Source organism: Carassius gibelio, chromosome B9, assembly GCF_023724105.1.
Source record: "Carassius gibelio isolate Cgi1373 ecotype wild population from Czech Republic chromosome B9, carGib1.2-hapl.c, whole genome shotgun sequence".
NCBI classification, from domain to species: Eukaryota; Metazoa; Chordata; class Actinopteri; order Cypriniformes; family Cyprinidae; genus Carassius; species Carassius gibelio.
Genome location: NC_068404.1, coordinates 17,475,486 through 17,488,013, shown reverse-complemented (window position 1 = coordinate 17,488,013; position 12,528 = coordinate 17,475,486). Strand labels below are relative to the sequence as shown.

Sequence of the window (12,528 nt, the reverse complement as noted above, 5' to 3'; positions counted from 1 at the left end):
TAAACGCTAGCAGAAATTGACACTGCTGTCTAAAAAATTCTATTTTGTCTACATCAAATGCAATGCTTAAAATGTAAACAAGCACATATGTATTCAGTTAAAAACTACAAGTCAGATTTTACCATAAAACAAAATGATTAAAAGGTATAACACATTGCCATGTAGGCTGTTACATAACCTTTACTAGTGGCACAATGTGCCCGCCTGTGAACTCCCAGGACCGAAGTGCTGCTTAATCCCACAATGCAGTGCATGGCGCGTCATTGAAGAACGACCATGATGGCGGCGGTCGGTGCACCAGAAGTGATTTCACAGCTGGAAAGCGCTGCCAAAGTTTTAATGGTGAGCATATCGCCGCCGTTTTCACATCTCTGTCAGTGTGCTGTTAGCTCTGTGTGGGGGGTTCACTCTGAGGGAGTCTCGCGGCTCGTCGGTTAGCGGGGAAAGACTCGATAAACGCGGAGCGGTGCGTGGCGCAGTGCTCGACTCTCTCCATCCCGCTAAACTCAGCGCAGCCACCATCACCTTCATCAGCCTCTTCATCAGCTCCGCCTAACAGCACCGCTCCGGTGACACAGTCAGTGTTTGTAATGGTCGCTGTGAGCTCAGGTGTTGTGTCTCAGAGGCCTAGTTTGATCCTCCAGCCTCGTGAAAGCGCGCAGTATGAGTTGAAGTTTGTCTGCTGGAGTTTCTCCATCAGCTGCTGGAGTTACACACGCTGTTGATTCAGCCGCATGTTTGCTCAAGCACATGTTTAGTAAGACTTAAGCAGACCAGAGACAAAAGAGAAACTCTTAGTTTCTTGTTTATCTCATAATAACACACAGTCCTTGCATTTATCTCCTTATAAGAGTTGACTAGCTACATAGTGGGCTCGTTTAAAGTTGAGAGCAGGACATGTGTAGTTAGATGATGGCCTGTGCCGTTTGCTAGTATTGTCTCGGAACCTGTCTAGACAGCATTTCTGAGCCTCAAATGGACAGAATGACATGAATTGAATGGTGTGTGTGCTTGTGTAAAGTTACTGCAATGGTAAAATCTCCTGGCACTATTCATAAGTTTTTCCGCTTAAAGAGTGAATATTAATATTTTTTTTTTTACTCTTTAAGCTTTTAGTCCAGTGTTGTAATTTTAATTTCACAAATAAAAACATTTAGTGGTATTGCAACTGTATTTAGCTGATTTTAGCTGTATTTTAATTGGAGATATTGATATTTATGGAGAAGGTTGGCCAATTTCATTTAAGTGTATGGCATAAATTGTTGATTTTAAATAGGAAGTACATTATGTCTCAACAAGGCTGTGGTTGGATTCTGAAAATGTATCAAAAGTAGTGAAAGTATCACTACCGTCGTTTATCAAGATATAGAATCAAAAGATGGATGAATTGATTTTAGTGTGCTAATAAGTGAAGATTTATTATCAAGATGTTCAATAGACCAGATTCAGTATTGCTAGAATGCATTTTTAGTCATTTATGGGAAAATTGACATTCATATAAACGAATACTTTTGCTTCATGTTTTCTTTAAGGGTTCCATAGCTCTTCATGACCATATTGAACATCATAACGTAACTAACTCACCTTGTGCTGATATCACTGGGAGATGTTAAATAATAAAAAGCACACATGTGCATGTCAGCACCTTTAGGGATGGCTGTGCTGTTGTCTTTTGTCTACCAGGGGTCAAACCACCTTTATACCCATTGTGTTTGTACCAGTTGGTCACAATATCGCCACAGGCATAATCTGACCGTGACTTTTGCGTCATCGTGGTTTAAAGTGAATGTCATACTGATAAACTAAATTATATTAAGGCTGTAACAAGCTAATCTACTAATGTTTTGTACAATTGGTAATATTTCATATCAATAAAGATCTCTACACTGCTCTTTGTGAAGCTTGGGCATGCATTGATTGAGCCTGATCTTGATTCTGCTGAATCTATGATCAAGAGCTAAGCAAACAATATCCACATGAGACATAGTCTTTGAGTAAACCGAAGCATTAACTGGAGCTTAGAATACAAGGAGAGGTACAGGAGCTGCTGTATCTGCCATGTTGAACAGCTTTAAAAGAACAGTTTAACAGGCTTCCATTATTTAAGATCAAGACATGACCAAGTTATCTACACCAGGTGCCGAATGGGTCACTTACACATGGGTTTCTACTGAAGCTACTTCTTTATGAAGGCTATCTCATGCCGAATTAATGTGACTGTTAAGCGTATCCTGTTGGGCTGTAATTATAATACTGCTAGAAAACACTTATTCAGAAACATGTTTAAGTGGAATATTTTGTAGCGCTAACATGTTGTTAAAAAATCCAGAAACAAAACATTGAAAAGTAACTAGAATATTCATAGGTGATGTACAGAGTGATACTTAATATTTTAACATGGGAGGGACGATGTTGAAACATTTAGCAACTTTAGGTTCTTACCTTTAGCTTAGTAGATTGTTTGTTTTAGTTGTCTTTTTTCTGTTTAATACGGATTAGTTTTTTTTCTCAAACATTTATGATCAAATAGTAGTTGGCGGTCCCTGCATTACATTTGTAGACCACTGCACAATATTCTTGTTCACTCTTAAAAATAAAGGCTCCAAAAGTGTGTTTTCACAGCAGTGGCATAGAAGAATCATTTTGAATCTAAGAAGCTTTCACGGAACAGTTTCATGAAGCAGGAACCTCTTTTTAGTGTGAAGAATGTTTAAAAAAATCTTAAGAACTGTTTTTCGCTATAAAGAACCTTTTGTGGAATGGAAATGTTAAACATTCTTCATGGATCTATTGATGCCAGCAAAGAAGCTTTATTTGTAAGAATGGTCATGTTGAGATTTCCATGGCATCAGACAGGATTGAGACTGTTGAGCAAATGAAGCAGAAGTCTGCAGGATTCAGAAAAGTTGACCGTGTGTAATTTAGTTTAGCTAATATTCTTCAACCAGCAGGTGGCATTTGATATTTGTGTGTACATAGTAGCACATTTGTCCAGTATCTTCCTATTGGTTTTATATGCCTAGTTTAACATGTCAGGTCATGTGTGTACAGTGTTGGGGTAGTTACTCAAAAATTTTTATTAGTTTAATGAGATTACTTTACTAGTTACTGCATTTGAAAAGTAACTTCACTGCTTATTACTACTATTTTTTTTTAATTGTTCCAAATTCCGTTTAAATTTTTCTGGATTCCATTTTTTTTCTGTTTTATTTTTAATGGTTGAAGTTAATTGTATTAATCAAAAAGCATGTCTAATTAATTTAAATCATAACACATTTTCACAGCAATTTATTAAAAGTAAAAAAAAAAATTACATGTTTAGGGCCCTATGAAATTTTTTATTTTTTCTTCACCACATTTTTTTTTATTTTTTTTGCTGTAATTATTCAAATGCATAAAAACAACTTAATTTATTAAATTTTTCTTAAAATAGCCTTATGACATTTTTTTTCTCCTCAGAAATTGTTGTGTATTTACATTTTTCTGGTTATCAAATGAAGGCATAAAACTATAATTATAATCCCATATAAAATATTCATTTAGATTTTCTTTTAAATATTGAAAATTAAACAAACTTTATTTTTAGGTAAACAAATGAGATTTATTAATAAAAATAAAACATGGAATAAATGTTAAGGCAGATATGCTTTAAAGCGCGAGAAATAGAGGTTTCCCCAGTAACAGCTGTAAACGAAGCAGAGCTACACTAACAAATGCTGCTTTATCAGGCATATAACATGCAAGTCTTCCTTCAGAAATACAGTGGTATTAAAACACCTGTGCCTCGTTTTGATATTTAAACACATAAATGTAAGGAATTATTATAAATTATTAAACGTGCAGTACGTACTCATGTTTATTCAACAAAGCCTTTTGGAAAATCATTAAAGTTTTAAAATCGTGGCGAGTCTCCAAAAATAAATAAATGTATGGGAAACACATCCCACATCACAACCACCTGAGCCCAACTTCAGTCTACTCATTACCTTAACTTTAACTGCATTTGTAGACGGCATCGCTAGCCAGTACAGACCGGTACAGTACAGACCGGAAGTTAACTTGGGGCCAGGCGCGTGCGCCCGATGAAACCGTCTATAAGATGACATTTCAGCACTTGACAAACAGAGACCGACTCCTACGTAGCACTTGAAGCACAGCTGTGCGATTGCTTTACGTGCAATGTTGGGAAACGCACGTCAAACAATAATGAACGATCGTAAAATGACTCATAGAAAACAAGCGCTAAGATTGTCATTATCGGGAAACCCGGCCCAAAAAAGTAATATAGTTACTGTAATCCGTTACTTTGTAACTCGTTACCCCCAACACTGTGTGTATGAAATGATACCATCTCTCTAGTCTGGTTCCTGTGAGTTGGATGACTGCTGTGCTGTAATTAAGAATGGAATGTGATGTTGAATGTTATGACTCAAGTGTGTGACGTGTTCAGTGGGCACAGGCTTGGGTGTGTTCATGTGTTCACCTGTGGGTCATGACACATTAGAAACCGCTTTATTGGTCATAACTTTTGAAAGCTCTTTTGCAGTTTTAGACATGTTCTTGAACACCAGATCAGCTTATTAGAATATTAGAAGGATGCCTGAAGACTGGACATGAATTATTTTAAACTAATATTATTTCACAATATTGCGGTTTTTGATTAAATTGTTTTTAATCAAATAAATGCAGCCTTGATGAACATAAGAGACTTCTTGCAAAAATCCTACTGATGTTTTTAAACTGTAGTGTGTGTAATAATTGAATAAAGATTGGTTTAAATGAATACAAACTCATGTTTGGTTTGATTGTTTTGGTCTGCATATAGGATATTTAATGTTGACCAGTGCAGCGTGTTCAAAAACCCAAACGTTTAACCCCTCTTATGAATGTGTTGACAGGCACCGCCGTCCATGGTGAGCACAGAACAGAGGCAGCATGCAGAGCACATATTCCTCTCCTTCAGGAAGTCAAAATCCCCCTTTGCCATCTGCAAACACATCCTCGGTGAGTCTCAGCACTCGGTTCTCACAGACACTTGAACAAGTACTGATTTTACTGTGCTGAGTGAGTCTTGGTTCTTCCCATAACTTCTTCCTCTCCATGTTTAAACCTCTTACAGGTCACCAGTGACTTGCTAGTCTTTCTCAAAAAGCACACACTGTACATTTCAAATTTGTAGGTCTGCCAAAGGTTAATTGATCAACTATAATGAAATAATTTATCAATTGTCAGAAAACCACAGTTAGGAAAGTATCTGATCACATGGTAATGATTTACAGCATTAAACATGAAAAACATGTCAGTGTTTCCAACAGTGTTAACTCTTTCGGAAAATGAATTTTGCTAAAGCCTGATTTTGTTTAAAAAAAAAAAAAAAACAGGTTCACACCATTTCTTTTTTTTCGATTTTGGTTGATTTTTTAAAAATATTTTAAGATCAACAATAAGTGAATAAAGAATAATAAATCAATGTTGTCTTTCTCTTTCCACAGAGACTAGTAAAGTGGACTATGTGTTGTTCCAGGCCGCCACAGCCATCATGGAGGCTGTGGTTCGAGAATGGATCCTTCTGGAAAAGAACAGCATCGAGTCCCTCAGAACATTCCTCCTCACCTACGTCTTACAGAGACCTAAGTAAGTGTGTGAATGAACATCTAAAACATGTGACAACATGTGCTTGTACCTTTGAATAACTTCTGAAGCCATTTCCATCTCTTACCTGACCTTGTGTAAATTTCTCTCTGTTCCCTGCAGTCTGCAAAAGTATGTTCGAGAGCAGATCCTGTTAGCGGTAGCAGTAATAGTGAAGAGAGGCTCTCTTGACAAATCTATCAACTGTAAGAGCATCTTCCATGAGGTCAGCCAGCTCATCAGCAGCGGCAATCCCACAGTGGTAAGACTTCTGGATCACATGAAAAAAAAAAATCACTAAATAACAAATTTAAACCTTATCAGTAATCTTAAAGAAATTAAAACAATTTTTTTTTTATGTGAAAACATGAAAATCTATTTGTCAGAATATGTGGGGACGCTCTTATGTGTTGTACTGTGACATATGTGATTTTCTTATATGTTTAAGTGCCAATGTGTCCCTGAATTTCGACCATTTTCCTAAAAATTATTTATGGCCCCTAGTATTCCTGAACAAAAGTGCTCTGGAAAAAAAATATTGTGTCCTGCAGAGGGCGCTCAGGTTTTATGTTTTGAATTTGTTCAACGTAAAGTTAAAGATTTAATCTGTGGTCAAATTTAAAAGTCTTTTTGTGATAATACTTTATACAGCAAAAATGAAGCCTTTGGAAAACTACTGTCCTTATTTCATATTTAGTACCAGTATTGAATTAAAATAGGTCATTTAAATAGCTGAATCAGTGTCTTAGACATATTTCTTGAGATGTTAAACAATTTGTCTTGTGCCTTGATGGAAAGTAATGTTTATCACTGTGTGTCTGTCCTGCTAGCAAACACTGGCCTGCTCCATCCTAACAGCTCTGTTGAGTGAGTTCTCCAGCTCCAATAAGACCAGTAACATTGGCCTCAGTATGGAGTTTCACGGAAGCTGCAAACGCATCTTTCAGGTCTGTCCTTCTGTCCCAATCATTCGGAGTGTATCCTTTGTTAGGTGTATGGTCCCTGTGCTGGGTGTTTTTATTTGTATGTTAACCTGCTATAGCCAAAAACATTTAGAAATCTTCATGTTATAAGAATGTTTCATTGATATTAAATCACTGACAATGTTTTATTTTTTGTTAATATTTAGAAATAGATTATATATTCTGTTTTAATTTTATACTTTTAAACCTTTTTTTATAATTTTTAATTTTATTTTTATGTAAAGTTTATATTTTGTGTTGATATAATTTTTGCATTTTTATTTTTTTTATTTTTTTTTTTTAAATGTATTTTAGTACTAAACAATAAATGAAAATGACAAATGTTGCAACTATCAGAAAAAAAAAAAATTCTACTTTTATATTATGGCTTAGTTTTAGGTAAAAAACAACCAAAATCTGAAATGTTGTACTCATACCATATGCAGAATTATGTTTACGTTACATTATAACCGAAGTATTCTCTAATGTAATCTGAATTTATTTGAATTTTATCTTGTGGAATTGATTCTTGAAATTAGTACCAGTACCCTGTGTTAACTTAACTGCTTGTGCCTTTTATGATGAGTGTGTGTGTGTGTGTTGCAGGAGGATGATCTCAGGCAGATCTTCATGCTCACTATGGAGGTCCTGCAGGAGTTCAGTCGGAGGGAGAACCTCAACGCTCAGATGTCCTGTGTTTTCCAGCGCTACCTTGCGCTGGCCAATCAAGTGCTCAGCTGGAACTTCCTTCCACCCAATCATATCCTTTCATGAAAACATTTTGGTGATTTTTTTTTTTTTTTATATATATATATTTGTGTGTATGTTTGTATCCTTGTCTTTTTTACTTGTAAATTTTGAGGAAGTTGAGGGAGGTGATGCAGGCTGGACTTCCTGTGAGCACTAGGAAACACTAGACCTGGACTGCAGCCAGGAATGTTTTAGAGGCACAAGGGTTAGGAAAGACAATTAACTGTGACTTATTTTTGGATTAATAATAGACAAGCTATAATGTGATAATCATTCTTAACCTTCTTAACATTTCTTTGCAAAACAACCGTGAACACAGAACCAGATCCAGGCACATTTCTTGTTGCTCGTAAAAAAAAAAAAAAATCCTGCACGTAAATTTTCAGAGCATTTTTTTTTTTTTTAACCTGCTTGAAGCCTCAAAATTTGAAGCTCTTCAGCAGTTTTGTGCTCACGTGTGCTAGTGTTAGTACTAAATCATGAGCTGTGATTGATGGTGCGTGTGCTTCTGTGTGTGTTTTAGCTCTATAAGGCGTTAATCCCACTCAGGCTGACTTTGAGTCTCTGTGTCTCTTTAAAGAGATCTGAGCTGGCGTCTGTGCCAACCAGGGTCACATATCACTTACAAAGGAGGCCTGTGCCAAGCCCTTATCGTGCTCAATCAGTGTGCCTTAAAACACACAGCTCATTGAGTGCTGGGCTGGAATGTCGGCCGGCCATTTGTGCATTGATGTGTTTGCATAGTTTCAAGTCATATTAATTACCCTCTGGGTGCTGGAGGAAGATAGTTCTTTGATACCAAGAACACATTTGTTAAGGACAGAGAAAGGACAGAGTGTGTTAGTGTTCAATTTTAAAATTGACTGTTTAATAAGTTGCATGAATGAGTAGTCAATTAATCTGTTCTTTAATGTGTTAGTCAATACAAGACTTGCATTCACAGCACTCTAATCAAAGCACACTTTAAATGCAATAGAATAAATAATTATATATATACACTCACACGATAAATGTGTAGATGAACTGGTCAATCTTGTTAAACTTATGTATTATTAAAATTGTTTATTTAATGTTATAAATATAGACACGCACATAACCGGTCACCAAAATGTGATTATTTTAACTAAGATTAGATATTAGATTATACTAAGATTATATATAATTACAATTATATTGGCTCACCATGACTGTATTTATACATTTATTTGATCAATACATTAAGCATAAATAATAAATTACGTATTATAAAAATAAAATAATATTCTTATTTTAATAAATATTATTACATTTTATAATATAAAGTTTTCTATTTTAATTAGTTATACAATGTAATTTATTATTTTTATGGCCAAGCTGAATTGGTGCAAAGGAAAAAATTACATTTATGATATTATTATTATTATTATTATTATTGCTCCCCAGGCGCCGCAGCATAAATGGCTGCCCACTGCTCCGGATGTGTGTTCACAGTGTGTGTGTTGACCTGTGTATGTGCACTTTGGATGGGTTAAATGCAGAGCACAAATTCTGAGTATAGGTAACCATACTAGGCTGTATGTCACTTCACTTCACTTATTATTATGTTAATCATATTATGTTGAAAACAGTTAATTTAAGATTTGTGTAAAATTATCACATTTTAGCGCGTTGTGACGCATTTTTTTTTAGAACTTTTCATAAAAGGTTAAAAAGGAACAGCATTTATTTAAAATATAAATCTTTCGTAATATATTAACTGTCACCTTTTTGATTAATTTAATACGTCCTTGCAGATTAAAATTATGAATTTCTTAAAAAAAAAAAAATCTCATTGACTGCAAACTTTTGCATGGTTGTGTACCGGTATATAAAATAGTTTTACATTTTAATATATTTTAAATAATTATGTATTTGATACATCGTAACTGCAGTCATGACCCATCTCTAGTGTGTGTGTGTGTGTTTTAGTTTCCATTCCTGACAGCCGCTTAGACTCTTTCTTCAAAGTGCCGCCATCTCTCAGTAGCCAAGGCCATGGCATGCGTGTCATTTGTCCATGACACACTCCCACTTGACGCATTTACATGTCATTTGTGTGAATCCTAAACATGTGATTCCCTTAATGTCTGCTGGACTGCATGTCCATGGCCCTAGTGACCCCGTGGGGGGGGGGGGGTTTGGCCGGGCTTTGAGCCGGTCAGGTGCTCTGAATGGTAGAGCGAGATGACAGACGGCTGTGTGCCACTGCTTATTTCTAACCCACATGCAGAAGTGGAGCAGAGCTTTGTAAGACCACTGTCCCGGGCCTGACAACGGAGAGGAGGGCATTCCTGGGGTGTGAGGGGAATCTTAAGAGGGAGGATGTGACACTCAGACTTCCTAATAGACTTGGATCTCTTCTCTGTTCTTTGGCTCCAGGCAGCTCTCAGCACTCTCATAATCATTATGTTCACTGAATGCCTCCTGATTGATTCAGTCTGCAGTCTTGAGCTCAACACACACTATATCTTTTGCTCACATTCAGCTACTACTTACAACACTCCATTCACTTCTTTCACTTCAGTGTCCACTTTTGATTTATCTGCCCTGCCAATATATCAACCATTAATTTCTACAGAGCTGCAAATATACATGTATTCAGTGATTTTCGGTTAAGGAAAGCGTATTTTGCAGATTGCAGTTCCATCTGAATTATGGTTCTGAATTCTGCAGTTGCCAGCTTGTTGCAGTGGCTATCACTGAAATTTTTTCTTTGTGTTGAAACTGGAAACTTTTTGTTGTGGTACACACTCAAATTATTTCATTGATATTGCTTTTTGTTGTCTTTATTTGCATACGTGGTCTTGAGGGTCCCCAAAAACGTCTAGTAGTTAGATTATATAACTTTCTAGTGACAGTGTTACCAATTCTGTGAGACTTCACACTGGTGTTTTAGGAAGCCAAACATTTTGAGTAAAATAATACTATTATTATTATTATCAGTAGTGAAATATATTGTAATTGTAATACAAATGCAGTGTAAAAATATATATATTTTATATTATAAGGTCTTAATTTCACTGGCAAGTGTTAAACCCTAGATTTTGTCAGAAAATGTCAAGATCTTTAAGTTTCTGTAACAATAGTGTTTTTTTGTTTTTTTTAAAAAAGCTTCTCATTACAAATTAATAGAAATACTGTAATCAGTTCAAATTGCAACATTTACTGTGAACCGAGACTCTGTGAAAACCAGACCATGTATAATGTATGCATGTTAATGTATACAGTGCAGCGATTTCATTCTGTTTTATTAAATTGCAGCCTTTTTGTGATTTGATAATTATAATATCAATTGAAAGATGCTTTGCCAAAGTAAAATTTAAAAAATATTTTCTGGACCGATTAGACTGGAGGGCCATCACAGTTCTAGGTAATTAATGGGAAACACTGATGATGCTGGCGCAACATCGTGATGTCTATTGTACGATGACATCGTCTATCGACCCGACCCTAGTTGTGAACACATCAGGTGAACGTAACCCTACGTCAGCCCTAGTCGATTTCTGAGTTGGTCATGTGTTTGGTGTCTTCAGCAGCTGGGGCGAGGGCTGGTGGAAATGAGACATGTGCGTTTGTGACTGTGAGTAAGCCCGGGTTGGGTTTCAGTAGCTCATATCTTTAGTCACCCTCCCAGTTTTTCATACACTCGCACACTTTTCCAGCAATGGCTCCAAGTGACATTAAGTGACCGGCTAGTTTATCCCCTGCGCCCCGTCCATCCGTCAGTCAGTCTCTCCCTGCTGCGCTCATGTGGCAGGCTGCTATCAGCCCACACAAGCTCCGGCGACTCTCCCTCAAGGCCCATTTTCTCCTCAACACGGGTCACTCAGAGTTCTGCCGGCCCCTTGCTATTTTTAAGAGGCCGTAAAGTCAGGTCTGCTCAGGACGGACACAGGCAGAGGTGTGTAACACTCCAGCGCACTCATTCCAGTTTGGCATCTGGCTCTCTCTGGTGTCTGCTTAGTGAATGCGTAGGTGAGTCGCCACATGATTTTCTTTGACATATGCGGCTGTATATGGTAGACGTGAGCAGATACTGTAATGGAGTGTGTGTGTGTGTGTGTGTGTGAATGAGAGAGCGCTTGCATTTGTCTGCTGGGAGTGACTGTGGGTCCGGCCCAGAGGAATGCGTGGCCTTTGCCGGTAACTGGCTTTGATCAAACATTCCTGTGGGAGGCTTTTCTCTCGCTCTCTGCCTCTCCTCCTTTTTGTCGTTCCTTTTTTTTTTTTTTTACCTCCATCTCTTTTCCCAGTTTGCTACATATGGAAAGGAGGAGATTTTGAGGTAAACATTTAGTGGGCGGAGACAGTGCGATTGTATAGTAGTAACGGTGCCTTTGAAGAAGAGTGATCGAGAAGGAGCTGCAGAAAACAGACGCTGGGAATTCACTGCAGCATTTTCCGCACTCTTTTTAGTCCAGGACTGCACGGCCAGAGAGAAGTGACAGAAAGAAAAGGGGGTTAGAAAAATCTTACCTCATCCTTTCTGCTTTTGCTATTGCCCTTAACTGAGGTGTCACTGGGGAGGCACTACATTGCCATGTTTGAAGCAACTCAGAATGTCATGCTTAAGCCAACTGAGTCCTGGAGGGAATCTCTTCTAGACCACAGAGTCATGGACCTTTTCTTCACTGTGAGTACCAACTTATACATTTGTTCTATCAACTTCCTGCTTGGAAATGGCTCTTTTCTGCTTTTTACCTCATTTCTTAAGACATTGTTCCTTTGATACCTGCGTCCCCTAGTCCTCTGTTTATTCCTCTCATGTTATTTCTTCCTGCTTTTATTCTTCTAAAAAAAAAAAAAAGGTCGATAACACTGCATCAAACTATAAGTTATGAATAAATATTTAGCAGTTCGAAATAAAAGGCATGTTTAGAAGAAGTGAGCTACAGCAGATTATTATATGTTGCCTTCGAAGCAGTGGTCAAAGATGGAGGACTCTGGCCTATGTGATGATTTAAGAAAAAAACTAAAGATAACTAAAAATATTTTTTAAGATAAAAAATATTTGGGGTCAAGTAAGAATTTTTTTTTTGTTTTTACTTTTTGAAAATTCTCTTGTGCTCGCCAGAAAAACAGTAAGTATTATGACACATTGTTTTTCTTACATTATTACATAAAGTGGTTTTCACAAAGTTATTTTTTTTTTTCAAGAATTTGAATA

The 12,528-nt window shown here is 36.9% G+C and overlaps 1 protein-coding gene across 2 annotated transcripts in view; it reads left to right on the top strand.

The window, feature by feature from the left end:
- Window positions 1-169: 169 nt before the first annotated feature.
- xpo4 (exportin 4) overlaps window positions 170-12,528 on the top strand; it is a 30,666-nt gene continuing 18,307 nt past the window's right edge. Inside the window, exons 1-7 of one of the 2 annotated variants that reach the window (XM_052565895.1) lie at window positions 170-342; window positions 4,899-5,004; window positions 5,493-5,634; window positions 5,755-5,893; window positions 6,462-6,578; window positions 7,200-7,353; window positions 11,882-11,994. In XM_052565895.1, the coding sequence (XP_052421855.1) occupies window positions 277-342; window positions 4,899-5,004; window positions 5,493-5,634; window positions 5,755-5,893; window positions 6,462-6,578; window positions 7,200-7,353; window positions 11,882-11,994 (837 nt within the window). In that variant the 5' untranslated portion in view covers window positions 170-276. Of the gene's footprint in view, window positions 343-430; window positions 578-4,898; window positions 5,005-5,492; window positions 5,635-5,754; window positions 5,894-6,461; window positions 6,579-7,199; window positions 7,354-11,881; window positions 11,995-12,528 lie in introns of those variants that run through there. The other variant, XM_052565896.1, reaches the window with a different exon arrangement.